The sequence below is a fragment of the Erythrolamprus reginae genome, chromosome 8 (genome assembly GCF_031021105.1).
Source record: "Erythrolamprus reginae isolate rEryReg1 chromosome 8, rEryReg1.hap1, whole genome shotgun sequence".
In the NCBI taxonomy this organism is placed as follows: domain Eukaryota; kingdom Metazoa; phylum Chordata; class Lepidosauria; order Squamata; family Dipsadidae; genus Erythrolamprus; species Erythrolamprus reginae.
In genome coordinates, this window is record NC_091957.1 from 274,115 (window position 1) to 301,626 (window position 27,512).

At 60.9% G+C, this 27,512-nt stretch overlaps 5 protein-coding genes across 14 annotated transcripts in view; 4 read left to right on the top strand and 1 right to left on the bottom strand.

Annotated features, from left to right (window-relative positions):
• On the top strand, positions 1-4,304 carry ANAPC2 (anaphase promoting complex subunit 2). The gene is made up of 12 exons (XM_070758401.1): positions 1-969; positions 1,068-1,200; positions 1,297-1,465; positions 1,556-1,675; positions 1,772-1,889; positions 1,984-2,165; positions 2,265-2,406; positions 2,511-2,586; positions 2,679-2,882; positions 3,082-3,211; positions 3,498-3,733; positions 3,917-4,304. The coding sequence occupies exons 1-12, from the start codon at positions 35-37 to the stop codon at positions 4,127-4,129; spliced, it is 2,658 nt and encodes an 885-aa protein (XP_070614502.1). The 5' UTR covers positions 1-34; the 3' UTR covers positions 4,130-4,304.
• On the top strand, positions 4,206-9,947 carry LOC139170865 (uncharacterized). Of its 4 annotated transcripts, none has more exons than XM_070758433.1 (13): positions 4,206-5,016; positions 5,157-5,270; positions 5,532-5,689; positions 5,879-5,936; positions 6,028-6,178; positions 6,383-6,439; positions 6,691-6,765; positions 7,102-7,155; positions 7,666-7,716; positions 7,932-7,985; positions 8,446-8,517; positions 8,923-8,961; positions 9,808-9,947. In XM_070758433.1, exons 2-13 carry the CDS (start codon positions 5,192-5,194, stop codon positions 9,839-9,841), a joined length of 882 nt encoding a protein of 293 aa, XP_070614534.1. In that variant the 5' UTR covers positions 4,206-5,016; positions 5,157-5,191; the 3' UTR covers positions 9,842-9,947. The 4 variants fall into 4 exon arrangements, with proteins under 4 accessions (XP_070614534.1, XP_070614535.1, XP_070614533.1 ...); XM_070758434.1 differs by having other exon boundaries at positions 8,464-8,517; XM_070758432.1 differs by having other exon boundaries at positions 4,365-5,016; positions 5,180-5,270; positions 8,464-8,517.
• CIMIP2A (ciliary microtubule inner protein 2A) lies at positions 9,775-16,886 on the bottom strand. Its single transcript, XM_070758435.1, has 7 exons — positions 16,412-16,886; positions 15,879-16,093; positions 15,168-15,535; positions 14,513-14,630; positions 13,858-13,952; positions 13,463-13,580; positions 9,775-13,011 (listed from the first exon to the last, which is right to left on the bottom strand). The coding sequence occupies exons 1-7, from the start codon at positions 16,549-16,551 to the stop codon at positions 12,923-12,925; spliced, it is 1,143 nt and encodes a 380-aa protein (XP_070614536.1). The 5' UTR covers positions 16,552-16,886; the 3' UTR covers positions 9,775-12,922.
• TUBB4B (tubulin beta 4B class IVb) lies at positions 10,330-12,932 on the top strand. The gene is made up of 4 exons (XM_070758426.1): positions 10,330-11,111; positions 11,207-11,315; positions 11,391-11,501; positions 11,727-12,932. The coding sequence occupies exons 1-4, from the start codon at positions 11,055-11,057 to the stop codon at positions 12,785-12,787; spliced, it is 1,338 nt and encodes a 445-aa protein (XP_070614527.1). The 5' UTR covers positions 10,330-11,054; the 3' UTR covers positions 12,788-12,932.
• The window catches only part of EXD3 (exonuclease 3'-5' domain containing 3), a 24,452-nt gene continuing 13,612 nt past the window's right edge, over positions 16,673-27,512 (top strand). For 5 of the 7 annotated variants that reach the window (XM_070758404.1, XM_070758407.1, XM_070758405.1 and 2 more), the window contains exons 1-13: positions 16,741-16,871; positions 18,016-18,088; positions 19,314-19,372; positions 19,566-19,727; positions 19,852-20,019; positions 21,504-21,557; positions 21,738-21,877; positions 22,248-22,348; positions 23,031-23,104; positions 23,201-23,239; positions 25,447-25,616; positions 26,333-26,474; positions 26,705-26,918. In XM_070758404.1, the coding sequence (XP_070614505.1) occupies positions 19,364-19,372; positions 19,566-19,727; positions 19,852-20,019; positions 21,504-21,557; positions 21,738-21,877; positions 22,248-22,348; positions 23,031-23,104; positions 23,201-23,239; positions 25,447-25,616; positions 26,333-26,474; positions 26,705-26,918 (1,273 nt within the window). In that variant the 5' untranslated portion in view covers positions 16,741-16,871; positions 18,016-18,088; positions 19,314-19,363. Of the gene's footprint in view, positions 16,872-18,015; positions 18,089-19,313; positions 19,373-19,565; positions 19,728-19,851; positions 20,020-21,503; positions 21,558-21,737; positions 21,878-22,247; positions 22,349-23,030; positions 23,105-23,200; positions 23,240-25,446; positions 25,617-26,332; positions 26,475-26,704; positions 26,919-27,512 lie in introns of all 7 variants that reach the window. The other 2 variants (XM_070758402.1, XM_070758406.1) reach the window with 2 other exon arrangements.

Below are 27,512 nucleotides of genomic sequence, written 5' to 3' on the forward strand. Positions count from 1 at the left end.
GCTCACCTTCATGTAGGCGGCTTCGGTCTCGGCGATGGTCTTGTCGAACTCGTTGCGCGACGCCATCTTGTGCGCCAGGGTCTCGTTGATGCGGGCCAGGCGCTCGGTGAGGAGGCGGAGGTCGCCCTGCAGCTTGGCCTTCTCCTCCTCCTCCTGCCGGATCTGCCGGCTCAGCTCGTCCCGCTTGGCGCACAGCTCCTCGATGCCTGGAACAGAGGGGAAGGGGGGGGAGCCGCTCAGCCCGGGACCCTCCTCCTCCCCCCTCCCTCCCTCCCCTCCTTCCTCCCGGCTTACACTTCACCAGCTCGTTGTTGTAGCTCTGCAGCGCCGCGCCTTGCTGGGTCATCGCCGCCACTTCCCGCTCCAACGGCCGCCCGCCCGCGCGATGGACCTGTCTGCCGCCTGGCACGCCCTGCACCTCCGCCTGGTGCCGCCGTGCGCGCTGGGCCTGGGCGCGGGGGAGGCGGCGGAGGCGCCGGGGGGGGAGGCCGGGGCGGCGCTGCGGGCGGCGGCGGCGGTGCTGGGGCGGCACGGGCTGCTGCCGGCGCTGCGGGAGTGGCTGCTGGAGGTGCTGCAGCGGGACGTGCAGGCGCGGCTGCGGCCCGAGTTCTGGGCGCGGGCGGGCGGAGGGGCGGGCGGGGGCGGGCCGGGCGCGCGGGCGCTGCTGGAGGCCTTCGTGGTGCTGCGCCGCCGCCTCGAGCCCTACCTGCGCGGCCTGGCCCTGCTCGAGGCGGAGGGGGCGGAGGGGCTGGGCGGCCGGGGCGGCCCGCGGGAGAGAGCCCAGGCCCTGCTGCGCGCCGCCCTCTTCTTCGCGCCCCCCGCCGACGTCCGCCAGGCCCTGCGCCGCTTCTACGGCCGCAGCTTCCGCATCTACATGCGGCAACACGAGGGGGGCGGCTGCGGCTGCGGGGAGGAGCCGTGCGGGTGCGCGCTGGCCAGGGAGCACTTCCAGCAGCTCAAGGGCATCCTGTGAGTGGCGGGAGGGGAGGGGCGGGAGGGGAGGGCAGGGGGCAAAGGGGGGGGTGGTCTCCGGGTCTCCTGAGCGGCCCCCTCGCCCCCCCTCGCAGCCACGAGCTGAACCTGCTGGAGCGGGTGAGCGCCGACGCCGTGACCCGCGTGCTGCACCGCATGATCGAGGAGCGCGTGGAGCAGCGCTGCCGGGGCGAGTACGAGCGCTCCTTCCTGGGCGACTTCCAACAGGTAGGCCCGCGGGCAGACATTTGGGGGGCGTGTGGGCGGGCGAGGGGCTCCCAGTCTGCTGGCTCAGGGGCGTCGCGCCTTCTCTCCCGGCCCCAGTGGATCGAGCAGGTGATCGGCTGGCTCAGCACCGTCTTTCTGCAAGACGCCGCCCTGCTCTGCCCGGCCGCCAGCACCACCCTCAAGCGCTGGCGCTGCCACGTCCAGAGTTTCTTCTACCGCCTGTACGCCAGCATGCGCATCGAGGAGCTCTTCAGCATCATCCGCGGTGAGCCTCCCTGGCCGCCCCTTCGCCCCCCTCCCAGAAAGGCTCAGCCCTGCCTCAGCCCCCTTCCTACCGTGTGGTTTTCCCATACAGATTTCCCAGAGTCCAAGCCTGCTGTGAAAGACCTCAAGTATTGCCTGGAAAGGACCAATCAGCGGCCGCAGCTCTTGACCTCCCTGAAAAGCGCCTTGGAAATCCGGCTCCTCCATCCCGGTGGGTGACCGATCAGCCGCCTGCTTCTCCCAGCCTCCCCAAGGGGGGGGTCTCGCGTCTAGCTCCTCCCCCCCATCCTCCCCCTCTCTGTTCCAGGGGTGAACACGGCAGACATCATCACCCTATACATCTCCGCCATCAAAGCCCTGCGGGAGCTGGACCCCTCCATGGTGATCCTGGAAGTAGCCTGTGAGCCCATCCGGAAATACCTGAGGTGAGAGGGGCCGGTTGGCCTTGGCATCTGCCCGGCTGCCCCGGCTTGCTTTGGCTGCTGTTTCGGTGGTAGAGCCTCGGCCGCTTCCCCCTAGGACCAGGGAGGACACCGTGCGGCAGATTGTGGCAGGCCTGACGGGGGATGCCGAAGGGTCTCCTGACCTGGCCAATGAGCTCTCCAAAGCCGACCCGGTGACGCTGGAGAATGACCAAGAAAGCGAGGACGATGTCTCCGAACCTGAGGACTGGGTGCCCGATCCGGTCTATGCCGACCCAGGTGAGTAGGGGGGCTGGGGTTGCAGGACCCTTTTGGGAGACGGGGACCGGGTCTGCAGTGCTCCTGGAGGCTGCCCGTACGCCCCTCCCCTCCTGCCAGGGAAGTCCAGCTCCAAGCGCCGCTCCTCGGACATCATCAGCCTGCTGGTCAGCATCTACGGCAGCAAAGACCTCTTCATCAACGAGTACCGCACGCTGCTGGCCGACCGCTTGCTGCACCAGTTCAGTTACAGCACCGAGAGGTGAGGCCGGAGAGAGAGGCCCCGCGGCCGAGACGGCCCTGTCAGCCCCACGGAATGTGAGTCCCAGAGTCCTCGGCCACCGTCCCGCCTTCTTCTCACTTCAGGGAGATCCGAAACGTGGAGCTGCTGAAGCTGCGCTTCGGAGAGGCCCAGATGCACTACTGTGAGGTCATGCTAAAAGTAGGCGCTCCCTCTAGAGACGTTGCCAGGCTGGTTTCCCTCCGCTGGAGGGGGCCACAGGAAGGCAGGTCCCGTCCATCTCTCCCATGCAGGACATGGCGGATTCTCGGCGCATCAATGCCAATGTCCGTGATGAGGAGCAGAAGCTGCCTGAGCAGGAAAAATCCCCCTTTGGCCTTGAGGCCACCATCCTCTCCAGCGAGTTCTGGCCCCCGTTGAAGGAGGAGAAGCTGGAGCTCCCAGGGCAGGTCAAGGAGGCCATGGAGGCCTACACCAAGAAGTACGAGAAGCAGAAGGTAGGCGAGTCCTCCACCTGCAGGGGATCCAGCCACGGGCCTCTTCCACCGGCCGTGTTTTTCTCCCTGCGGTTCCTTCCTTGCCGCCGCCCTCTCTCTCCGCCCGGGACTCCCTGCTCACGTGCGGGACAGGCGTGTGGCTGGAGCGCCCGGTCCTTCCGCTGAGCCCTCCTCGTCCTCCCTGGGGGCTTCTTCGCAGGCCATGAGGACCTTGAACTGGAAGCATCACCTGGGCTTGGTGAACCTGGAGGTGGAGCTGGCTGACCGGACGCTCTCCCTGTCCGTGTCGCCGGTGCACGCAGCTATCATCCTGCACTTCCAGGACAGAGGTGGGTGGTCTGGCCCCACGGACGGCTCCTGCCCTTCTCCCACCAAGGGGGCTCCCTGTCTCCCAGGGAAGGGCCCACGGGCATGGACGCGTGCAGGCACAGATGGGGGTCACAGGCGCCAATCCTGGGGAGAGGGGCCACTTGGCAGCGTCAGGGTAGGCGGAGGGAAGGGTGTCCCCCCCCCCCCATGCAAAGTGCTGCCTCAGCCCCCTGGGGAGCCTCCGTGGGTGGCTCAGCTGGGCTTGAGCCGACGAGGCCCTCAGCAGGGTGGCTGCCTCCTTTGCAGGCGCCTGGACCTTGGAGGACCTGAGTGAAGCCCTGAAGGTGCCTGCGGCCCCCCTGCGGCGCAAGATGGCCCTCTGGCTGCAGCAAGGGGTGCTGCGGGAGGAGCCCCCGGGGACCTTCACGGTGGTGGAGGAGGAGCTGACGGACCAGGCTGAGAAGCTGGTGCTGATTGACAGTGACGAGGAGGGGGATTCGGCCATGGCCTCCCAGGCGGACCAGAAGGAGGAGGAGCTGCAGGTGCTCACCGGGGGACCAGAACCGGCCCCCCTGGCCAAGAAAGAAGAGCTAGGGGGCAGCTGGGCCCTTGACCGGGCTGGCTGGATCCCACAAGCTCCTGAGCCGGACCCCGGCCGTGTTCAGCACCGTGCAGGTCTTCTGACCTCTGCCTGGTCCCCCTTGTGCCCCCCGCCCCCTTTGTAGGTTTTCTGGACCTACATCCAGGCGATGCTGACCAACCTGGAGTGCCTCTCCCTGGAGCGCATCCACAGCATGTTGAAGGTCTTCGTCATGACCAGCCCCATAGTGACCGAGATCGACATCCAGGAGCTGCAGCTCTTCCTCCAGAAGAAGGTCCGAGACCAGCAGCTCAGCTACCTGGGGGGCGTCTACCGCTTGCCCAAAAGCTGCAACTGACCTGTCGGTGCCTAGGTGGGCTGACCGGTACGGGCCCCCTCAGACTCCGGCCTGCGGTGCTGCCTTGCTTCCCCTTGGGGCGTGGGGGGGGTGAGGGTGAGGGGGGGGCGTGCAAGCACAACATTGGTGTGCATAGAAGATTTCCTGGTTCGTAATAAAAGTGTCTCCGCTCTGAGCCTTTGGGACTGCAGTGCATTTTTCCCCCGTGAGTTGGGCTGCCTGGCTCCCTCTTGCTGGCCCTCTGCCCAGTGTCCTCTTTCTCCTAAGGGGCCTCCCTAGCCCCCACAGCCTCTTCCTTCATTGACACCATGCCGGGGAGGGGGAGGGGAGCAGGGAGCTTTGGGCCAGGGTTCCCCCAAGCGCCCCCAGCGGAATAAAACTGCAAGGCAGCACCGTCCTCAGAGTTCCACTTTATTAGAAGATAGGTGTCACGTTGGCACATCTGGGAAGGCTTCCCGGTTGGCCCCACCCAGTTGAGAGGCCACCACTCTGCTGCACAGCCACAGCTCCGTCCCCTGGTCCAGTCCACCCTTAGGACTCGGCTGAAGACCACCCGCAGCCACTCCCCTCCAGGTACAGGCAACAACAGGACCCCCCCAATTTCCCAGGCTAAAATATGGCAGTCAGGAGACTCGAAGAAGAAGAAACGGCTTCCAAATCTGGGAACACTGGGGAGCTCCCTTTGCCCAACCCCGAGAGCTGGGGGGTGGGTGGGGGGTGTCTCTCGGGCAAGGGGGCTTCACGGGTATCAGCAAAGCCTTTAAGTCCCCAAATACCTGTCACAATGCGAGCGGCGTGGGCAGGCGGAGGGCCCTGGAAGGCAGCGGATGAAGGAGGGCAAGGCCACCGGAGGAAAAGGAGCAGAGAATGACCGGCTGCCACGGAGGGTGAGTGACCGAGGCAGCTTCCTGAGGCTTCCTGGGGGAGGGGGGAGGCTGGAGAGGGGCCCTCTGAGGCTTCCCATTGGCTGGCCAGTGTTCTGGGGACCTTGTGAGGTCACAGAGGCTCTCCTGGTTTTCCTGCCCAGCTGGAGACCTGGCGTGTTTTCAGGGCTGCCGGGAGATGGTGAGAGGTTGGGCTCAGAGCTCCAGGATGCAACTGGCCGGCCTCTTCGTCGTGGGCATCCTCTCCTTGGCCTCGTGTGAGTAATGGGTCTGGGTCTGGGAAGAGGGCCTGGGGCCAGGCCTGCTGCAAAGGGTTTGGGCTCTAAATCTGGGTGCGCTAGTCACCCCGGCAGGCATCAAAATTTGAGATACCTGTAAGCAGCCCACATTTGGAGTAGGGGGGGGGGCAAACAGACAAAATATAGATTCGGTGGGGGGGGTGTATGTTGAGGATCCCCATGGACAAAACCTCCCACATCCGTTTCTGCATTCAGAATTCTTCTGACCTTGATTTGCAGTGAGAGAGAGCAGGGTGGAGGCCTCCAGAGACCATCCAGCCAATGTCCACCCAAAACATAAAAAGAAAACACTTGCCTCTCTGGAAGATGCCTGGAGGGAGGAGCAGGACAAAGAGAGAGGGTTCAGGGAGCAGATTGTCCGAAGAGCCGTGAGGAAGGTCAGCTGCGAAAGGCCCACAGTGGCAACCCGGTTTGGGGGGCCATGGGGGCTGCCCCCTCTGAATCTCAGTGCTTCCACGTGGGGGCGACAGCATTGGCCGGAGGCTTGGGAGGACTTGACCGCAAGGGCAGATCTTGCCTCAGCCAGCGGCCTGGGATGGATCTGTAACCCAGCATTGTCCCCACAGTACCCAGAAGACGCTGCAGATCACGGGGGAGCTGGCCACCGGCAGATCTCCGTCCCCAGTAAGGGCCCCTCTGTGCCCTGGGCAGGGAGGACTTTGGCCGAAGGACACGGAAGCCCCTGATTGTGCTTCTCTTCTCCATGGGCCTTCAGTGGGCAGAGCCGAGGGGGGCAGCTGTCCGGAGGTGCTGGCCAAAGGGACCCTGGCAGTGATTGTGGCCGCCTTGGCCTTCTTGGGGTTCTTTTCCACATCTGTCCTCCTGGTGGTGGCGGTCTACATCTTGCGGGTGGTGAATAAGCAAAGGTGAGTCTTAGGCTTGGCCTTTTCTGGTGGTTGGGTCTTCAGCCTGCTGCCACTGCTGATTGGCTGCAGAAGCCTCGTTGCCAGCAGGTTCCGCCCCCCTGACCCCTCCTGGCGGAGAGGGTGGAGCAACCTCTGCAGGCCGGAGGAGGGTGGCCCAGGCGCTGCGTCCCATGCCCCAGCGTTTTTGTGTCTTTTGGTCTCAAGGAAAACAGGGAAGGAAGGCCGGCCCAGTTACCCTTCTCCCAGGAGGCCTCCCATCCCGTAAGTGAATCAGACTGTGTGTGTGTGTGTATGTGTGTGTGGGGGGGGTGACCTCGACATCTGGACTGTCAAGGTTGAGCAACTGAAGTGCCAGATGTTACAAGCGCAGTCCCATCGAAAGATTCCAGTGTCACGGAGAAAACTGAGGAGGACTAAGCCCAGGGCTTTGTGTGCTCAGACAGCTTGGAGGGAGGGAGGGAGGGAGGGAGGGATGGACACAGGCCTCCTGCATTCTTGCCCTCCACTTGCAGGCCTCCTCGGCCGGAGCGCACCTACATAACCATGAAGCCACCTGGCTCCGATCACCTGCAGCCAGCAGCCACCCCGTGAGTCACCGCCCTGGCATCGGCTTCAGAGGGGCCTGGTTTTAAGAGGGCCTCCCTTTCTTAGCCCAGACACCAGGAGCAACTGTTTCAGGGGGGATTTTGAGCCTTGGAGTCTGGGCCCTGGGCAGCCTCAAGTGACTGCTTTAAAGCTGGCGGCGGGGGGGGGGGGGGGGGGGGGCGCGTGAATGCTCTGGGCGCATGACAGAGAAAACAGCTGGAGCTCTCGACTGCTTCCCCATGTGGGGTTAGGGTATTTAATTCAAGGGTGGGGGGCAAGGGGGAGGTGGCTGGCCCCTTTCTCTGCTGGAGCATTGAAGCCCCTCCTTGTCCCCTCAGGCGGACCGCAGAGGATACTTACCTGAGTGTCAATGAGCTGAATCCTGGTCCCAGGTGGGTCAGGGAGAGAGGATGGGAAGGGGCAGCGGGAGGGGTGTCAGAGCTGCTTTGATGTCCCAAGGCAAGAGGCAGAAATCTTGTTTTAACAAGAGAAAATATGTACAGGAGGGCTTGAGGGCTCTCTGACAGCATTTGGGGGTCTTGTGGGGCACTAGGGAGAAAAGGGCCTTCAGAACCGAAGGGGGCGCCCTCCATGTGCCCTGGGGCCACTGCTGAGAAGCGGAGGAGCCCCTCTTGCCTTCTCTTCACCCCATGGAAAATCAGGCGCTTCACCCTTCTTTGAAGGAGCGAGGAGGAGGTCAGGGGAGATGCTTCCTGGATCAGGCCAAGCTCTTTTCGCAGCATCCATCCCCTCCAGCCTCAACTTCCTCCGCTCCCTCTTAAAGGGAGGGCTGTCAAAGGATCCACAAGGGCGTCTTCCCTGCTAATCCAGAAGCACCAGTGGTCAGGCGGAGGTCCAGTTCCACAGCCCAACAGCCATTCGTGGTGGTCTTTTCGTTTCAGAACCCGTCAGAAACCCCCCTACCAGAGCGTGAGCGCGTCCACACCACCCAAGTCAGTAGGAAGAAGGCCACGTGGGGCTGGGGAAATGGGAATGGGGTGGGGCAGATTGCATGTGCTCGTTAAAGGCCGGGAGCGGGTTCCTCGTCTGGGCTTAGGATCCTTTGGGCAGATGCCTCTCGAGGTAGCCCAGCCCTGGAGCAGTGACCCCTGCCGAGCCCTCCCCCCTCTCCTTGGCGGCTGCTGCAATCGTTTCACTTTGCTCACAGGACCCCCATGGAGAGGGAGTACCTAGTTCCTGAAAAGGTGCAGCCCTTTTCAAGGTGAGTGAGGGATCCCAGGTGAAGTTTTAAATTCTCCGCTAGCAGAGGCCACAGCTAAGGCACTGCTGGTCCTATTTGGGGCGTCCTTTAAGACGGGATCACATGAGCTGACCTCAGGGAGAAGAAACTGGACGTTTTTGCTGAGCAATGCTCAGTGCTTCACTTCTGTCAATGGGCCTGACCCCTTAAGAAAAGCTGGTCTGCATGTCCACTTGCACCTGTGAGCTCCTAGGTGGACGTGCTGCGTTCTCTGCTGCTGGGGAGCCTGTTTGGGCCTAGGCCGGCTGCTGGAACGGGCAGCATTAGCGACAACAGCTTAGAGCCTCCCTGCCCAGTGGCCACCCATCAGTAGGTCTGTGCCTGTGGTCTGGGAAGGAGAAACAGAAGTGAAAAAGGTATAGCCTGGCCTCTTGGCTACTACCAACACCTGGGTGCCTGGTCAACTGCTCTCATCCAGCAGGATTCATCTGTATTTCAGCCCTCCGTCAGCAAAGAAGTACCTGAATGTGGAAGAGGCCGGTCCCACACCTGTGTAAGTTTTGGGGGATGAAAGAAGTGTTCCCTCTTTTGAGCTCTTCCTCCTGCAGAGGCCTGGAAGGGGCTCGTAACTAGGTGCCTGGGGAAGTCTTCGGAGAGGGGCGGCATACAAATCTAATAAATAATAGGAATAGTAATAATAATAATTGTAGCCTTGTCAACGGAGACCAAGCAGAAGCAGTAGCTTTGGGGCTGAAGGCCATCTCTGTGCAGCTAGAGTTTTGGTAACTGGTCAGAAGAAAGAGGTGGTCCCCTGGTCACCCCCAGCCTCTTTGCAGCTGCTAAGCTGCCTCCCTTGCTGCCCAAGGCTTGGCTTTCCTATCCAGACCCTTCGAGCAGACGTTCTGATTATTTCGCACCATCCCTAATAGGATGCTCTTTGCTATTCTTTCCTTCCCAGAACGGGAGGCTCTCCAGAGACTGGGATGACACCTCAAGGGTGAGTTAGCACTTCCTGGGACGGTGGGTGACGGGCAGGCTAGATCAGCTGTTTTGTGTGGAAAGGTTTCCCCAAATCAGTTCCCCGTGACTCAAAGCGGTAAGAGGGAAACTCGGGCTTCAGGAGATGGGACGCCAGGAGGGTGGATTGTACAAACTATCCTCATCATTGACATCCTTCAGTTTTGGGAGACTATGGTGTCATGCTCTGGAAAGAGTTCCTAAACTGCCACGTGCAAAGCTGGAGTGACCTCTCCAGAACACGAGGCCTGGGTAGGTCAGTATGGGGGGTAGACTGTTACCCAAGCAGCAGACCCCGCCCCTTCCACCTCTCTGGATGGACAGAGCCATAAAGCAGTGGCGGTTTGCAGTTGGAGTTTCCCTTCTAGAAGATGGCTTTGCTGCTTTATCTATCATTGAGACGTAGAGCCCTCTTCCGCCTTCAAAACCATACAAACCGTCATGTCTTTAAAAGGTGTGGAGGAGGAAAAAGCCATGCATCTAAGCTTCACCTCGGCATTAATGGGATCTGAACTGGGTAGAACTAGTCAGGAAAGGGAGCCTGACTAGTGTAGCAGTGAATAGCTTGAAGGAAATGTCAATCTAGCATGCAAATTTCTTGTCTGAAACCACTAAGTGGAACTGAAGATAGAACTGTCCCTGTAGATACACTGGCACTGTAACTGTCATCTTTGCTGAGAGTATCTCATGCTATTCTGGTCCCTTAATGTGCAAAAATCATTCTGTCCACCCACCAGTCTTGTTTTGTGTGAAATATGTCCTGGAATGTAAAAACACAGGCACGATATCATACTGACTTTTGTCCCTCCATCTTATTGTTTAACAGACGCGACAATCACATTTACGAAGAAGTGGAATAGGAGATTCACCCCGGAGATGGGCTGATATGCAGTGTGAATTCCCCCCCTGCGTTCTTGGGCTGCAACAGGGACACCCCCCCCTTCCTATTAAAACGTGCTTTCATTCCTTGTAGTCTGTTGGTTTTGCTGCGTGTGCCACAGAACCCGTTTCTTGTGAGAAGTTTGGCTTGGCGCGTTCTAAAATGTTGCATTTTCTCTCTAAAGAAAAATTCTCACCCTTTGGAAGTTAGTGCAGTTTTAATGGGAAGATAAAAAAGTAATATGTTATTCAAAGTATAGTCCATGGCAGGACAGAAAATGCAGCTTTATCAAGTTGGAAACTGAACTACGGCTCGTGACCGAAAGGAACAGAGGGCCGCTGATCGCTGGCCATCTCCTGCTGGTTCTGCCTGGCCCAGCTGGCATTTTCATGGCTGGCTTGGCAGGGGACGATGGTCATTGCAGTTGGGGAGCCCGGGGAGAAGGGCTAGCGGGCCTGGTTGGGACTTGCTTTCAGCAGAGCAGCTGAGGACAGGAAAACCAGAGGGCCTCAGGGCCCGTTGACAGGCCTGGGTCTCCGTTGGCTCAGAGCCGTTGCTAAGGAGCGGTTTGTTTACAGCGTCCACCACAACCGCCCCGCCGACAACGCAGCGCGCGGGGAGATTGCGCTCTTAGCGTAGCTCCGTTAACGTAGTCGCCGTAGTGAACAGGTTCTCGCGCCTACTTTCGCGCGGCCGTTTCCCCCTGCGACTGTTACTAGGAGACAGGTCTCTTGGCCGCCAATTAGAGGCCTCTGTCAGTCATTCAAATAGACCAATAGAAGAGGCTCCTTCGCGGTTTTTTCTCCGTTGGTAGGGCGCCTGGGGAACCAACGCGAGGAGGGGGAGGAGACTCTGACGACCGTTGTAATATTCTAATAGAAAATTGGAGGGAGAATGTTCTCGCGCTAAAAAAAAAACCGTTCAAGCGCGGGGAGGTATTCGGTTTAAGACTGGCACCACGAACGCCCAATCCATAGCGCAGCTTGAGAATTTCCGCCCAATGACCATCGGCAAGGCGGATGACGGGAAAGGTGGAATGAGATTGAGAGGAGGCGCGCGACTACGTAGCCCCGCCCCCTTTCTTGCGCCTCTTATATAAAGGAGTCCGTTACCTTGACGCAGCTAGTATTCGTCGTGCCGTCGGCGTTGCTCGTTCGTCCTTTGCACCGGAGAGAAGAGGCCGATCCCGCGCCATGAGGGAGATCGTGCATTTGCAGGCCGGCCAGTGCGGCAACCAGATCGGTGCCAAGGTCAGCCGAGCCGGCCCAGAAGGCGGAGGAGGCCGGGGGCGCGCGGGGGGGGGGGGTGGCGCCTTCTCATAGCGCTTTCCCGCCCTTCTTCTTAGTTTTGGGAGGTGATCTCGGACGAGCACGGCATCGACCCCACCGGCACCTACCACGGCGACAGCGACCTCCAGCTCGAGCGCATCAACGTCTACTACAATGAGGCCACCGGTGGGTCGAGCGGGCGGGCCGGGGCCGGGAGGGGCGGTGGCTGAGGCGGCGGCTGAGGTGGCCTTTCCTTCGCAGGCGGCAAGTACGTCCCTCGAGCTGTGCTGGTGGACCTGGAGCCGGGCACCATGGACTCGGTGCGCTCGGGCCCCTTCGGGCAGATCTTCCGGCCTGACAACTTCGTCTTCGGTGGGTGAGGCCCGGTTGGGCGGCCGTGCCGGGGGGGGGGGGGAGGAGGGCCGGAGCCGGGTCGCTGCCTTTCCTTTCCCGAGAGGGAGGCCGGGGAAGGGCCTGGCGAGGGCGCACTGGTAGGCGTCCAAGGGCAGGCAGATCTACGCGGGGGGGGGGGGGGGGCAGGGACAGTGGGTCGGGCTCGTCTAATGGGTGTCCCTTGCCCCCCCCCCCCTTTTGTAGGTCAGAGTGGAGCGGGCAACAACTGGGCCAAGGGCCATTACACGGAGGGGGCCGAGCTGGTCGACTCTGTGCTGGATGTGGTAAGGAAGGAAGCGGAGAGCTGCGACTGCCTCCAGGGCTTCCAACTCACTCATTCCCTGGGGGGTGGCACTGGTTCTGGCATGGGGACGCTCTTGATCAGCAAGATCCGCGAAGAGTACCCGGACAGGATTATGAACACTTTTAGCGTGGTCCCCTCCCCCAAAGTGTCAGACACCGTGGTTGAGCCCTACAATGCCACTCTCTCGGTGCATCAACTGGTGGAGAACACAGATGAGACCTACTGTATTGATAACGAGGCCCTGTACGATATCTGCTTCCGGACCCTGAAGCTGACCACTCCCACCTACGGTGATCTCAATCACTTGGTGTCAGCCACGATGAGCGGAGTGACCACTTGTCTGCGGTTCCCAGGCCAGCTTAATGCTGACCTGCGCAAGCTGGCAGTCAACATGGTGCCCTTTCCTCGGCTACACTTTTTTATGCCTGGCTTTGCTCCGCTGACCAGTCGTGGGAGCCAGCAGTACCGTGCCTTGACGGTGCCCGAGCTCACCCAGCAGATGTTTGATGCCAAGAACATGATGGCAGCCTGCGACCCCCGCCATGGGCGCTACCTCACGGTTGCCGCAGTTTTCCGTGGGCGCATGTCCATGAAAGAGGTGGATGAGCAGATGCTGAATGTCCAGAACAAGAACAGCAGCTACTTTGTGGAGTGGATCCCCAATAACGTGAAGACCGCAGTCTGCGACATCCCTCCTCGCGGCCTTAAGATGTCAGCCACCTTCATTGGCAACAGCACCGCCATCCAGGAACTCTTCAAGCGCATCTCGGAGCAGTTCACAGCTATGTTCCGGCGCAAGGCTTTCCTGCATTGGTACACTGGGGAGGGCATGGATGAGATGGAGTTCACTGAGGCCGAGAGCAACATGAATGACCTGGTCTCAGAGTATCAGCAGTACCAGGATGCCACAGCCGAGGAAGAGGGTGAGTTTGAAGAGGAAGCGGAGGAAGAAGCGGCTTAAGACGGGGGTGGGGTCACACCTGTTTGTTCTGTTCAAAGGTGTTGCAAACTTTTATTTGTTCAAGGCCTCTGTTTATTATGTGTGCTGCGTCATCTTTATGTCACCTGTCCAATGCTGTGTGGACATTAAAAACTTTCATCCTGAATGTTGTCTCCGCTGTATTTCATCGTAATAAGCTTTCCGAGTGCTGTTGCCAAAGGTTAGGGCATAATTTTCACTGATAGCTGGAGGGGGGTGAGAAAAACCTCAAGTCAGCAGCTCTGCATGCTCCAACTGGTTCTTTCTGACATGTGGCAACACAGTAGGATTGAGTGGTATATTATGAGAGGGAATGGGTGTAAAGACTTTGTTCTTCTTCTGGGAACAGAAGCAGTCACCAAAGTAAGTCTTTTGAAAGGTTACAAAGGATCTTACTGGCCGGGAGGTGGGCGAAAGCAAAGAGTTGCCAGTGCTCCCCTGGCTCATCATGTTTCATAACCCAGGGCTCAGCAGCTGTCGGCCTGAGCCAAACTGCAGCTGCTAACTGACCTTAGGTGTTCAGTTCTGTGTAGCCAGGGGCCCTGGGAGCAAATGCTTTTCTATGTTCACAACAGGTAAATAAATAAACAGATCTTGCCTGCCCTGAGGAGCTAATGGGGGAAAAATTATCTTCGCTTGCCGGGTCCCATCACTTACTTGGCACAAACCCGGTGTAGAATGGAACCAGACCTTTGCTGTTGTAGATCTTTGTATTGGGCCAGTAAGTATGGGGCAGGCGCTGTCCGAAAGCATACAAGGGGTTTCTCAGCCTTTCCTGAGGAAGGACAATGGGGTGTTTTAGGTGGATTGCTTTGGGATTGGCTAAACTTGACCTTACAGCCCTCCACCCCCCAAGCTTTGTGGCACAGATATAATATTGCAAGAGAAAATGGCGGTGAAGCTGGATGCCCGGCCCAGGAGCCTTCCCTCACTCAGAAATTGTTTCTGGAGATCAGCTTGTTTTTAGTCTCCAAGCTGCATCAATGCACAGTTATATGAGCTGTTTTAGGGAATAATGGGCCCAGGGCCCCTCTTCCCTGTCCCAGTATTACCTGGCTTCTATCGAAATTATTCATGGCATCTTTCACTCCCTTCAGGTAGTTGACTCCCATAATCCAGGTGAAGCATGGGATAAATCCAGCATACCCTGTGAAAGGTTAATGGGAGCTGCTCAGGACCAAATGTGATGACTGCATCTACAAGCCCTTTTATGCCTCCCAGGCCCAGAACAAGGCTGGGGCTTTTTTTAAACTAATCTTGCTTGATGAGAATCCGGGTGACACATTTGCTCTCTGTTCTCCCTTCACGGAGAGGGGCGGCATACAAGTCAAATAAATTATACTTCAGCTCTTAGAACTCCTGGCCACCTCCTTGGCATGCCTGGAGGGCATCAGGCAGATGTGCAGGTGTTCAATACTTCCCCAGCCCCAATTGGCATGCTGGAGCAAACTGCTGAATTATTGGGAGGAAGAAGGGGGGGCTGGCTGAGGCATCTGGGAGAGATTTGGGGGAAGGGAGGGGCATGCGGTTAGCTCAAAAACTGCTCCCTTGCACAAAGGTATTTCCCCCCACCCAGTGTGTTTTTAATGTGCTTTTCCTGATCACATTTCTCTAACTCTGGTTGAAGAAGCAGGGACTACAGCAGGGGGCACCTTGTGCGAGGGGAGGAAGACTTGACTGCTTATATCATCATTGTCAATAGGTTACCTGAGATAGCTTTTCGCTGAATGAGGTTGGGCAGATCTAGCTTGGGGGTCCGGTCAAACCGCCTGATGTCCACTGTTTCTGTTGCCAGCGGCAAAGGCACTCCTTCAGTCCTGATTGGCTGAGAGCCAAAGGAACAAAAAAAACCCCAAATTATCTGACTTTCTACAGGGGGGAAAAAAGCGACTACCTTTCAAAGCAATGAAAGCCAGATTCTGCAGCTGTTAAGGCTTCAGGCTAAACATTGGAAAGTTAGTTTTAGTCTTACACAAAGCTGGGCCAGTAAACCTTTCTTGAGCTTCAAACAGTAAGTTTCTTGGTGTCAAAGGGCAGCCCCATACTCCTTCCCATAGGGCAAATGAATATTGCCAGAAGGGCTCTTGCTGGTCTCCTGTTCTGGGCAGATTCATAAGGAAAGTGAGCTTTAGAGGCAATGGGCTTAGGCCTGACACTCCCAATCCAATATTTACAGAAGCTGTTGCACCCATTGGGGCCTCCCCATCAGGAACAGCTGTCTTACCCTTGAGGTTGGACAAAGATCTTGACTGCTATTTGCACCTTAGTCACAGATGGGAATTGCCCCAGGATTTAGGTGCCTCTTGTGTGGTCTGCTCATTACAGCTGTCCTCTATCTCGTGGCCTCCTTTCGAGCACCTACCTGATCAGTTCCTGGCCAGCAAGGAAGCTCCCTCCAGCCCTGTCCACACACCAAGGACATGCCAGTCTTGGAAGGTCCCCGCCACTCCTGGCCAGACACCAGCGCAATGTCCGGGTGGCAGAGAAACCTTTCCTCGCCTTTCGGGGAGACCAGCTGTGAGCTGGCTGTGGCTGCAAACTGCCTCCACCCGGGCCCACAGGCCAGTCGGAGACCAGGATGCCAGGGGATGGCTTTTCTCTGAGCTGCCAGTGGTGCTGGATGGGTTTCTGTCCATTCAGGAGGGTCAGGCGGGGGAAGAATCCTTGGCAAAGGGGGGACCTGGAAGCTTTGGCCTGGGATGGGAAAGCAACCTTTGTAGGGTACAAATCCTAGAGAGGGAAATAAAGAGAGAAAACCAACATACTAAGTCCAGCCTTTTCAATCATTCTGGGGCTCCCTGCAAAGCCAGCAACACAGGTAAAGGGGGGGGGGCTGGCAGTTGGGCTGGAGCGCTACTCTGGAGCAGGGGGCTCTTTTTCTTTTTGGTAGGATCTTTTCGATGGTAGGATAAACATTTTCTCTGCATTTCTATTATTTGGCCAGTTGTGTCTGTGCTATGATTCACTACTGTTCAGTCCAGCTGGAGCAGTAGAGCCAGCAGGAGTCCCCTCGGACACCCCACTTGGGCCACAGCTTCCATGTCCCTCTCCCAGCTTTCTTTCAGGTGCTGACCTGTGTATCCCGGGACATATGACTGGCCCTGTTCCATCCTGTCCAGTGCAGGGAGCTGCTGCTGGCTGAAGTCTTCTGTGAACTTAGGTCTCTTCAAAGGGGTGAGAACAGAGTATGGGCTCTTCCGGACCTCGGGGTCGGTCAGCATCCGGGAGGTCGTTCTGCCATAGCTTTGCCCAACATGGTAGCGGACCTGGGGGTAAAAGCCTCCATATCTGGAGAGGCACAAACAGGTTAAAGGGAATGAATCCACCTGTGAGCAGGCCAGAAGACTGACATTAATTCAGCGCCAATAAAAGTCACGTGGCACTAATCTTGGAGATCTGCCGTGGCAATTGTACGGTTCGGAAATCCAGGGAAGGCTTTAAATAAAGGCACCTTCCCCAAAGAAGGCTGCAGAAGGAGAAGGCCGGCCTCATCCTTCAGCGAGGGGGCAGCGCTTGTGAGGGAGCCGGCGCGGCCTTCCCAGCCTCCCCGGGCCCAGCGGTGGAGGAGCCTGGCGCGAGAGGGCCCTGCTCCGGCCGTGGGCTCACCCGGGGATGTAGTAGGGCTCCTGGGGGAAGAAGCTGCACTTCTGGGCTGCTGTCATGGTGGGCCCGCGCCGCCGCCGCTGCTCCCCGGCTGCCTTCCACGGCCACTCGGCGGGGCCCGGGCGCGTCACCGGGCCGACCATTGTGAAGCAGCCCTCAGGCGGAGGGGCGGCGGCGGCGGCCAGCCCGAGGCCGAGCGGGGGCCTTCCTCGCGGGGACGTGGTTCCGCCGCCCGCGAAGGGGAGGTTCCGCCCGGGGGTTGCCGCTCCCGGGGGACCGTTTGGGCGGCGCACAGGCCAAGCGCCACTTCCGGCCTCCTGGCCCGGTAGGGAGGGGAGGGAGGGGGCGGGCTCGGCCGTGGCGCGGCTTTCCCGAATAACCCAAGGGCCGCAGCCTCCGCTCCTCCCTCCGGGCGAGGGAAGCGCCGCCGGACTGAAGAAGGCTGGAGGCCTCCGGGGAGCAGGTGGGTGGTCGACTCCCCCCCCTCCGCCTGAGGGAAGGAAGCCCCGCCCAGACCCCCCCCCCCTCAGCCGGGCTCTTAGGCTCCATCCCGGGCTCCTGGGGGAAGCCAAGGCCCCGGGCGCCTCTCCGCCTCAGCCGCGGAGCCTTCTTTCCCGCTGCGGTGTGGCCAGGGTGCCGCGTGGCCGCCTCCCGCTGCCCGGTCCTCCTGCGCCTGGTGTCCGTGCGGAGCGCAGCCAGGCGGCCTCCGCGCCCCCTCCCCGAGGCAGCCGGAGCCCCGGGCTGGCCCTGCACCCTCGGGGGAGGCGCCCTACCTGTGTCCGGGGGGCGGGAGGGGGCCCGTTGGGCGGGGGAGTTTTGAGCCTGCCCCACGGCTGACCGGTGTGCTGGGCAAGATCCCCTCCCAGTGGCTTCTCACCAGCTCTTTGGAATTGAAGTAGATCCTGGAAGAATGTACGGGACCCTTTGGTGTGACTTGTGGGTCTTTTTTGAACTCTGAGAAGCCCCTAAGACCCGTCGCCAGTGACCACTTATGCCAGCTGAACAGACTGCCTCTGCTCCACAGGACTTTGGGGGGGGGGAGTCTATGTCCCTGGAAATCCTGCTGGCAGGGCATCCAGCAGCCCCTAATTTTTCAGCCAGGCAGCAGCGCTACTTAATTTTTTTTTATGTTCTGGAAGGTTGTTTTAAAAAATGTTTTAAGTGAAACACTCAAAGTGAAAAACAAAACAAGCAGCACACGCAGCAATTGTCCAGAAAAAACATCTCCTTCTCCCTGTGCAGCTGTTTTTATCCTCAAGAACAGATGCTGGCTCCCAGCGCAACATTTCTTCAGCCTTCAGCTCCCTGGAGAGGCCACGCCTGGCGAATCCTGGGTGATGGTGCCAGTGAAATGCAGGCTCAGAGAAATTGGCTTCCACACGTGCCTTTGACCTCCTGCCCTTCAGAACAGGGGCCTTGGGCAACCCGGAAAGGGACCAAAGAGAGGCTGCCCCTCAGTGCCTTTGGCAGGGCCTTCCTCAGTGAGCACAGCCCTCTTCCTCCCTCCAGGCTGAATGGCTTTCTTGGAATGAGGCTGTCCCATCCTGGGGGGGTAGCAGATGTGGCATTAGGTGTCTGTCTGTAACCAAATTCTCTCCTGCTTCCAGGACGAGGGGGCTGCTGTCTTCCACCCCCCAGAAGACCCCCTGGTGGAAGGCTGCCCAAGTCACAGCTCCAGTGGTGAGGCCCAGCTTCCCATGGCCCCTTGGGTGGAGTCCTTTGCCCTCTGGGGGACCCTGCGTTTAGATACCAGCCAATAGGTAGTTTTTGAAATGCGAGGTTGGCCGCAGGTGTTTCAGGGCTGCCCAGTCTCCTCCTTTAAATGAGACTCTCTAAAAACACAGGAGGGGTTTAGTCCCGTGCAAGTTGGGCCCAGAGATTCCCTGGAGCCCCTGGTGCAATACCCCCTCCCCTTTCTTGGATTTGCAGAGTTTGGGTCTGTGGTCTTGTGCACCCCTTCCCTCCTGCATGTTAGAAAGCTTCTCGGGGAAAGGGGGAGGGGGGCAGTCTATAGCAACCCCCGAGGTTCTTTTTTTTGGCTGTCTCATTCCAGAGGGGGGGGGGGATGATGGACTGCCAGGCTCCCCCATCTACGTTTTGCATAAAACAAGCTTTACCAGGGAAACACCAGGATCTAAATTCTCTTTGGATAAGTGATAGTTGGTGTCCCAAGAGAAACTGGTCCTATAGAATGTGTGGGGGGAAGCGTAGAGACGCCTGAGAGAGGGGAGGGGGGTGTACAGCACAGGAGAAGCCACGTCCAGGAGGGGGGGAAGATGTTTTTAAGTTTGGAAAGAAAACCCTTGGCGAGGGAGCCTGCTGTGAATATTTCCAAAACCTCCCAGAAACCTCTCGCCCAGCCACCGTCCGAGAGGGCTGCAGGCCCCCACCAGATGTGAGCTCTCCGAGGAAACTTTGCCCCCCCCTTCTTGGGTGCTCCAGCCCCCCCGCCATCTGATCGGTCCCGGGGTCGCCTCTGCCCGTCCTTCCTGCAACAGGCAGCCCTGGTCTTCAGCTGGTCCCAAGAGAAACACTGTCAGCGCCTGCCCAGCTGAAGGCCCAGCGCCCCCTCCCCCTTGGCAGGCAGAGGCTCCAGCCATCCAGTCCCCCGCTTCCTGGTTCGGACCGGTTCGGGGTACTGGTGGCCACTGGTGGTTCCGGTAGTGATGGCGGTCGTTCCCCCCACCCCACCTCACCCCCCACTCCTGGTGGCCGTGTGCTGCAGCTTCCCTGCCTGAAGCGCTGGGCCCCGATCTGCCTGCCAGGTGAACCTGCCCCCCCCTCCCACCGTCCCAGCCTACCAGCCCGCCTGCCCTCCTCTGGCCTTTGGCAGGGCCATGAGCTCCACGCCAGAAAAGTGTGGTGGGGGGAAGAGCCCCCGTCCATTCCGTTTCTCTCCCTGCAGAGGAAGAGGCCTTGCTGCAGAAACTTCAGGCTCTCTGGGCATGGAGGGACATGGAGAAGGTGAGTCGGATCAGCCGTCCATGGGGCTGTAGCCCCCCCCCTCTTTTTGGCCCTCTTGCTCAGGACCCCCCGGGGACCGGCTGCTCTGCTCCCCCCAGCAGGGGGGTTGGCCCTCTGTGCCCGGCTGGGGTCCGTGGCCCCTGCAGTGGGCTAGCAGAACAGGGCCAGCAGAGACCCCTCTGGGTTTCCTCAGCTCCGGCAAGAAATGCGTGTGGGCTTTGCCGGCCTGCGCCACCCGTTGGCCTGGCTCCTGGAGGTGCTGGACGGCTGTGCGGACAGGAGAGAGCCGGGCTTGCTGACCCACATTGTCCGTGAGCTGCAGAGCTGGATGAAGGGCCGGGCCAGGGATCAGCCGGTAAGGGGGCTGGGGGGCTCAGGGGCTTTGCCCAGGGGGCAGCGGGGCGTCCGGGCAGGCTCCTCCTGCTGGGGCTGCCCCCAAAGCCCCCCCCCCCCTCTTTTCCTCTCTCTCCTGCCCTCAGTCGGGGTTGGAGCTGCAGAAGCTGCAGGCCCGTCTCTTCCCCTTGCTCGGCCGCTGCAACGCCAGCCTGCTGCAGCCCCTGGTCAGCCTCTACCAGCTCCACACGGCTGACCGCCCCCGTTTGCTGGGCTTTGTGCGCCAGCTCCGCCTGCAGGGGAAGTTCAAGGAGGTGAGGTGCCCTCGCGTGGCCACTGGGGGGCAGCATTGCTCTCCCTCTGGGACTGCCAGGAAGGGACCTGGGAGCAAGGGGGGGTCGCAGGAGGACAGGGGGGGGGGTGTCAGCTGTGGACAGGCCCCTTAGGGAAACCCTGCTTGGAGTCTCTAAACTGCCCCACGGCCAGCCATTCTTTCTGTGCCTGCCTGAACCTCCCTTCCTGGCACGCACACGCCCCCCCAATGCAGAACAGGGGGGGTGTCTTCTTGAGAACGAGAGCCCCTTCTCCCTCATTGGGTGCCCCCATGCTGTCACCAAGGAGGACACAGGAAGCCCCTCGGGTTGGGGGGGTCCCATGGAGTGAGGTGCCACAATGTTTCCTGGGGGGGGGAGGCTGCCTCAGGGCGGCATGGATGCCGTCCACTGTCCACTCAGTTGCTTCATTTATGTGTTTAAAGCAACTCCCCCAGGTAAAAAAAGAGGAAGGCATCTGCGCCTCTTAAAGGGGGGGGGGGATTTCGGCTTGTGCCCTGAGACTGCCTGGAGTGGAGCAGTGCTCCTTCTTGCTCTGTCCAGCTGGCTGCAGGGGCTGTGTCCAGGCCTGGGGGCAGTCTCTTCCTTTTGGATAACGGGGGGGGGGGGGCAAATGCTTCCCTCCGCCAGACGTTTCAGCCTTGCTCTGCTAAGTCATTTGGATCTGCAGGAAATGTTCTTTCCTCTGCAGCCCTGTGACTGCGTGTGCGTGTGTGCCTGCTCTCATTTCTCTTTGTGTGCGTGTGCGTGCGTGTGTGTGTGTGCGTGTGTGTGTGTGTGGAGGGGGGTTGATTTCAGAATAACTGGATCCCCGGGGAGGGGGGAGGAAGGGACCGCCAGGCAGAGGCTCCATTGTGAGGGGGGGGCTCAGAAAGAAGGTTAGGGCGGCAGCCTGGGGGGGGACTGCTGGGGGCTTCCCAGGTGGTCACAGAGGAAAGAGGCCAGTCAGCATCCCCGGACCCTCGGCTGCCCTCGCTGGTTCCCATTGGATTCCAGAGAGCCGCTGCTCCCATGGGGAAAACAGAAATAACTGCCCGGGAACGGCATTGGGGGCGCAGCCTCCCCCCTCCCCTCCCCCCTCACGTCCAGAGCGGATCAAAATAGAAGCCTGGGAATGGGAGGGCAGCGCGGGTCCCTTTCGGACAGCTGTGGGAGCGCTCTGCCTTCCCAAAGCCCTTGAGGTCCCTTGGTGCCCTTCTGACGGAATGGCCAGAGGCCGAGGCCCCGGGGGCAGCGCTGAAGGCCCCCCGGCTGGAGTCCTCTGCGCCGGTGTTTTCGTGGCCCCACTGGGCAGTGCAAGCGGGGGGGTGAAGACGCTGGGGGGTCCCTCCTGGCCCGTGCTGTGTGCTGAGGGGAGCCCAGAGGGAGCCCCAAAGGGCCACCACCCACAGACCCTTTCGGCCGACTCTGGCCACTGCCTCACAAACGCCCCTCCACCCATCTGGCCCCCCCCCCTTGTTTCCTAGGCTGCTACTTTGAGCATCAAACTGCAACTGCAACCAGACCTGGAATTTGAGCAGGTAAACTCAATGCAGGCGACGCCCTCGCCTGACCGTCTCGCTGCCTCCTGAAATGGCCAGCCGTCCACCTGCGGGGCCAAAGAGCGTCCAGGGCGGTTTGGGTGGCTCTTGGGGGGCCTCTTAGAGCAGCGAGAGTGCGGAGTGACAAGGCCCCTTCTGCCCCCCCCGCCCCCCCTCCAGATGTGTGTTCCGCTGCTGCTTCAGGACCAAACAGAGCTGGCCGAAGCTTACGTGGCAGGGAGGCCGGAGCTGCAGCACAGCCTCTTGCGGCTCCTGGACTCGTGGTCCATTCCGGGCTTCCAGGTCAAGGACCTGGCAAGGTGAGGGGGGGCTGGGGGGGGGGCTTCTTTCCTGGGGGATCCACTCTGCGGAATGGGTCACGGTTGTTATTCCTTCCTCTTTGCCGCTTGTGATCCAGGTGAGGGAGGGGAGGTGTGTGTGTGTCCCCCCCCCCGCTGAACACCCAAAAGGTCCCCACGCAAAGCGGCTTTGCTGCCCTGTGAATTCCCTTCCCAAAGAGTCGGAGAATGTCTCTTCTGTGCTCTCCTGATGGGGGGGGGGGGTTGGGGGGGGCGGGTGTGCCTGTATACACGGGGGGGGGGGAATCCTTGTGTAAGTGGCTGGGAGGGAGGGGGCCCAGGGATCTTGCTGGCTGGACTGACTCCCTCGGCCTGCTTGGGTCCCTTTCAGGCAGTATCAGGCCCTGCCGGGCAAGTGGCCGGAGAAGGTCAACTGCAGGACGATGCATAAAATGGCCTTCCGGATGCTGAACAGATACAGCCTGGACCCAGGTGGGCTGCCCGGCACATTCTTGGGGGGTGGGGGGGGAGCCCTCGTCCTGGATGGACGGATGGGGACGCTCAGGGCTGTTTTCGATGGGGGGGGGGATGAGAGGGATCAGGAGAGTCCGGTTCCTGGCCCTCAGGACTGTGGAACAAGGGGCGGTTTTTCATTTACCAGATAGATGACCGGCCACCTGCTCCCCCCCTCCTTCCGGAAACAGTTTCAGCCTTTAAAGGATTGCGAGGGCCGGGGCACTTTGGCCCTATTCCCCCTCCCTCAAATGGCCCCCCTTCAAGTCCTCACTGCCGAGGGGCCAGAATTGGACCCCTGCAATTGGCAGGGCCTTGGCGGCCTTCTCAGCCCTGCGCTGCCTGCCTGAGGGGCCAACCCAGAGCAGCCTCGCAGACAGCCACGGGTCGCCCTGCCAGGTGAACTGCTACCGACAGCAGAGGGCAGCCAAGAGCTGCCCTGCCTCCGTCTCTGGGGAGGGGCTGTTCCCTCGGCGGCCGCTTTGTTGCTTGTGCATCTCAAGGGGATGTTGTGTAGCGGAGCCTTCCCAGTGTTGGCCCCTCTGACTCTGCACCCTCGGCTTCCGAGCCTTGAAAGAGCTCAGCGCAGGGCAGGTGGTGGAGGGAGCCCTGCCTGGCCCCTTCCTCCGCTTCCACTGACCCATCCATTCCCCCCCCCCAGGGCTTTGTCCCCACATTCTCAACCAGCGGCACCTGGGCACCTTGAAGTACCTGCTCCACAAGAGATTTGTTGAGGTAGGGGGTGGGGAGGGGGGGTGGGGAGGGGGGTGGGGGTCACAGGGCCCCCCAGTCCAGGGTGGTCACTGCCTTGTTTTGCAACGTCTCTTACAGAAGTCCATGACGCAAGAGAACTGGGCAGACCACGTCCAGGTCAGTGGGAGACCGCAACGTGCGTGGGGCCAGGCAGGGGGGGGGTCTGCCTGGGGTCTCCTGTGCTGGAGATGAAAGGCCTGTGTTCCAACCCTGCCCTTGCGCTCACCTGCATGGCACGAGAGGATCCTCTGCCTTCCCTCTCATCACCCCACCTGTCCACCTTTCCAGCCGTCCCTCCGCCACCCTTGTAGCCCAAATGGCCCTTCCCCCCCCCATGCTGGCTGTGGGTGACCGAGCGTGTCCAGTCTGGCTCTCGTTTGGACAGAGAGCGTGGGCGGATTTGCAGAAGGGCATGGGGGGAGGGGAGGAGAATGCCTGGCAGGCAGGTAGACCTCTCAGGTGGGCCTAAGGAGCCCTCCCCCCACCCCAAAATGGGCTTTAGAGAGGGCCAGAGCCCCCCCCTTCAGCCCCCCCCCCAGAAGCAGACGCAGCCATGGGGCTATGCCAGGTCTTCCGCCCACTAATCCCCTTGCTGTCCGGAGCCCCCACTGCAGACCGCAACTGGTGGGGGTGGGGGAAGCTGTGGCCGGGGATCCGAGTGGCCCGGGGAGGCTGCCTCCATCTTCCTGCCAAGACAGCCGCCTCCTCCTCCTCCTCCTCCTCCTCCTGGGTGCAACGGGGAGGGGTGTAGGGGGGGGTGAGAGCTGCCCGGCCTCATTCCTGAGATGCCTGCAGCCTCCTGAGGGCCTGGCGCTCCTGCTGCTGCACTGGGGACAAATCCCTCCGCAGCGGCCCCAGGTGGAGAGCGTCCAGGGGGCTGCAGACCTGAGCCCAGCCCCAGAGAGGGAGGGAGGGAGGGAGGGAGGAGGAGGAAGACAGCCACTCCGGCCCATTTCAAAGGCAAAGGGAAGCCCTTGTGCCTGCGGTGGGAGTGGGGGTGCAACTGGAGCCCCCAGCCGCTCTTTTGGTCCCTGCACCCCCCAACTTCACTTCTGTCCAAGGCCCCCCTTGGTGTGCCCTGAGCGGGAGGGGAGGGGGCGCTGCCCGCAGCTGGTGCCCCTGGTGGTGGTGGTGGTGGTGCTGCTGCCTGAGCGGCTGTGGGGAAGAGGCCGGGTTCCCACACGTTACCTGCCTCCTGTCGTGGGGAGAGAGGAATGTGGCCCAGCCGGTGTTTGGCCTCCGGTGCCAAGCCCATAGAACAAAGCCGGCACGGTGGTGGGAAAGGCCGAGGCAGGGCTCCGGTTTCAGGCTCGCCTGCTCCTTGGGAATCCCACGCAGCCCTCCCGGCAGCTCTTCCCCCTCCCAAAGACAGGCGGGGGGGGGCATGGGGGGGGCAGTGTTTCAACAACAAGCACTAAAGGCTGGGACGTAAAGCAGAAAGGGTGGTGGGCACCTCTAAGGCACAGACCCTCCCCTCCCCTCAGGGCTGGGTTGGGGGTCCGCAGCCCTCCCCCTTCCGGCAGCTCTTCCCCCTCCCAAAGACAGGCGGGGGGGCATGGGGGGGCAATGTTTCAACAACAAGCACTAAAGGCTGGGACGTACAGCAGAAAGGGTGGTGGGCACCTCTAAGGCACAGACCCTCCCCTCCCCTCAGGGCTGGGTTGGGGGTCCGCAGCCCTCTCCCTCCCCCTTCCGGCAGCTCTTCCCCCTCCCAAAGACAGGCGGGGGGGGCATGGGGGGGCAATGTTTCAACAACAAGCACTAAAGGCTGGGACGTACAGCAGAAAGGGTGGTGGGCACCTCTAAGGCACAGACCCTCCCCTCCCCTCAGGGCTGGGTTGGGGGTCCGCAGCCCTCTCCCTCCCCCTTCCGGCAGCTCTTCCCCCTCCCAAAGACAGGCGGGGGGGGGCATGGGGGGGCAATGTTTCAACAACAAGCACTAAAGGCTGGGACGTACAGCAGAAAGGGTGGTGGGCACCTCTAAGGCACAGACCCTCCCCTCCCCTCAGGGCTGGGTTGGGGGTCCGCAGCCCTCTCCCTCCCCCTTCCGGCAGCTCTTCCCCCTCCCAAAGACAGGCGGGGGGGGCATGGGGGGCACAGTGTTTCAACAACAAGCACTAAAGGCTGGGACGTACAGCAGAAAGGGTGGTGGGCACCTCTAAGGCACAGACCCTCCCCTCCCCTCAGGGCTGGGTTGGGGGTCTGCAGCCCCTCCCCCTCTAGGGAGAGCTCCCAGAAGGCCTCTCGGTGGGGGTGGGGGCAGTTCTGGTCCCTGACTGCCCTGTGGGGCCCCGGGCGTCCCCCCCTCCCCTCCTGCTTTCCAGGGCATCGTCCAGGACAACCGGTGGCTGCAGGAGCAGCTGGTGCACCTCCTGGCCAGTTACGCTGGCCTGGCGGTTGCTGCCCAGTGGGCCCGGCACTACAGCCTCCTCGAGGACAGCCTACCGCCCGGCCTGGCAGCCAGGATGGAAGAGCCGGCCGGCCCAGAGAGGGGGTGAGGCAGTAGGCGGGGGGGGGTGGAGAGTGTGTCCCTGGATATTGGTCTTGCGGGGGGGGGTAGGTACAAGGGCTGGGGGGAGGGGGCTTCTTGGAAAGTCCTTCCGTCTGCCCGCTTCCCCGTCCAGCCTTTGGCCCAGAGCTTCCAGCCCCTGCAGGGGGGGCCCTTCTGGGCGGGTGGGGCACTCTCAGCGCCCACCGGGAGCAAGGAGGGGCCGAGTGGGGCAGAGCAACACTGGGGGCACAGCCCTCGGTCCTCAGTTGGGGGCAGCAGGTTGGGATGCTTCCCAGGATGACCCAGAAGGCGGCTCGCTTTGTTTCGCAAGAGTGGCCGTTTCCAGAAATGGCTTCTTGGGAGGAAGCCCTGGACCAAAGGGAAGTGGCCTTTGGCACCCCCACCTGCAAGGCCCTGCTGCCTCCTGCTTCCGCCCACCGTGAGTCTCGGTGGCACAGTGGTTGGAGTGCTCCAACTGCAGGCTACTCCAGCTAACCGCTAGCTGTGGTTCAGCAGTTCAAATCTCCCCACCGGCTGACTGGGCCTCCCCTCCTTCCAAGGTGGGTCAACTGAGGGCCCAGATTGTTGGGGGCACGAGGCGGGTTCTGTAGGCACATAAGTGCTCTTGCTGTTTCTGCTCTGGGACTGGTTTCTCAGCGTGGGGAAGGTCTTCCTTCTGTTTGTTTAAAAGACCCCCCCTCCTGCCCCCCCACCCTCAGGGAAGATGCCTCAGAGCAAACCCCCAGGGCCTGGGACCCCAGCACCAAGGACGGCTGCTACCAGCTCCCTGTGCCAAGGGAGGACGTCCTGTTCTTGTCCACCCAGGAGGAGGTGATGGCCTGCCAGGAACAGGTGCTCCAGGTGAGGGGCCCCTCCCCCTCCCCCTCCTGTGGGGCTGGCTGGGAAGGTCCCCGGGGGAGGGGGGCACGGGTGGGGGGGTTCCCTACCTTCACTGAGCCACATAATGAAGGGGGATTTCCTGAAGTGCCCAAGCGGGGGGGGGAGGGTGGAAGGGCCTCCACGCCTGTCCAGAGCTCTGTGGGGCCCCTGGGGTCCTTCCGCCCACCGCAGTTGCTTTCCTTTGACCACAGCCCGGCCAGGTTGTCGGCATCGACATGGAATGGCGCCCGTCCTTCAGCACCATCGGAGGGAAGCCGCGGGTCTCGGTGGTCCAGCTGGCGATTTGGGGCCACGTCTTCCTCGTGGACGTGTGGCAGCTGCTCCACCAGGCGGGGGGGGAGGCCCAGGCCGCCCTCTCCGGCTTCTTCCGGGCTCTGCTGGCCGACCCTGCCGTCCTGAAACTGGGCAAGTGGCGCGGGGCCCCTCCTGGGTGGATCCTTATGCTTCTCCACTTCCTCACGGAGAGGGTTCAACCCATCCATCAATCAATCAGAGTAGAGGTCTTCTAATCTACCCTCTGCTCAAGTGGGGCACCCTAAGCCTGGGGTAGGCCAAGCCGGCTGCTCTGCGACATGTGGACTTCAACTCCCAGAATCCCTGAGCTAGCATGATGGGCTCAGGAGTCCTGGGCGTGATAGAAGACTGGGCCTCCCCCAGGCCTGAGCCGTTCCAGGCAGGTGGCTGTCCAGACTCTTCCCACAAGCCTGGAGCCCCTGCGTCTGTTCCACCGGTTGACCGCTCCCCCCTCTTAGTTCCTGGTTGTGTGTCGTCCATTGTGTCTTGTTTGTGTATGTTGCCCAACGCCCCAAGGCCTCTGGGCGGCTCACAACAAAGAGACCAGGGTCCAAAGAGAACAATTTCAAAAGACAATTTAAACCCCATAATAAAACGGTGCCTGTCTTTTGTGGCTGGGCCATTTGATGGACGGCCCCTCGTCCCGCCCTCTGGTGCTTTAGAGAATACGGCAGCCGTGTCCCCTCGAGCCCTCCTTTCTCTGGG

What these genes read in the sequence shown, in the direction of transcription:
- ANAPC2 (XM_070758401.1), top strand. Translation starts at nt 35, where the DNA reads ATGGTCTTGTCGAACTCGTTGCGCGACGCCATCTTGTGCGCCAGGGTC. An exon ending in GCTCTTCAGCATCATCCGCG is followed by an intron (nt 1,466 to 1,555) that starts GTGAGCCTCCCT and finishes TTTCCCATACAG; the next exon opens with ATTTCCCAGAGTCCAAGCCT. An exon ending in CCCATCCGGAAATACCTGAG is followed by an intron (nt 1,890 to 1,983) that starts GTGAGAGGGGCC and finishes GCTTCCCCCTAG; the next exon opens with GACCAGGGAGGACACCGTGC.
- LOC139170865 (XM_070758431.1), top strand. Translation starts at nt 4,957, where the DNA reads ATGAAGGAGGGCAAGGCCACCGGAGGAAAAGGAGCAGAGAATGACCGG. An exon ending in GAGCTGAATCCTGGTCCCAG is followed by an intron (nt 7,156 to 7,665) that starts GTGGGTCAGGGA and finishes TTTTCGTTTCAG; the next exon opens with AACCCGTCAGAAACCCCCCT. An exon ending in AAGGTGCAGCCCTTTTCAAG is followed by an intron (nt 7,986 to 8,445) that starts GTGAGTGAGGGA and finishes CTCATCCAGCAG; the next exon opens with GATTCATCTGTATTTCAGCC.
- TUBB4B (XM_070758426.1), top strand. Translation starts at nt 11,055, where the DNA reads ATGAGGGAGATCGTGCATTTGCAGGCCGGCCAGTGCGGCAACCAGATC. An exon ending in CTACTACAATGAGGCCACCG is followed by an intron (nt 11,316 to 11,390) that starts GTGGGTCGAGCG and finishes TTTCCTTCGCAG; the next exon opens with GCGGCAAGTACGTCCCTCGA. An exon ending in GCCTGACAACTTCGTCTTCG is followed by an intron (nt 11,502 to 11,726) that starts GTGGGTGAGGCC and finishes CCCCTTTTGTAG; the next exon opens with GTCAGAGTGGAGCGGGCAAC.
- CIMIP2A (XM_070758435.1), bottom strand. Translation starts at nt 16,551, where the DNA reads ATGGTCGGCCCGGTGACGCGCCCGGGCCCCGCCGAGTGGCCGTGGAAG. An exon ending in GCTGGCCAGGAACTGATCAG is followed by an intron (nt 14,631 to 15,167) that starts GTAGGTGCTCGA and finishes TTTGGCTCTCAG; the next exon opens with CCAATCAGGACTGAAGGAGT. An exon ending in CTACACCGGGTTTGTGCCAA is followed by an intron (nt 13,012 to 13,462) that starts GTAAGTGATGGG and finishes ACCCCCCTCCAG; the next exon opens with CTATCAGTGAAAATTATGCC.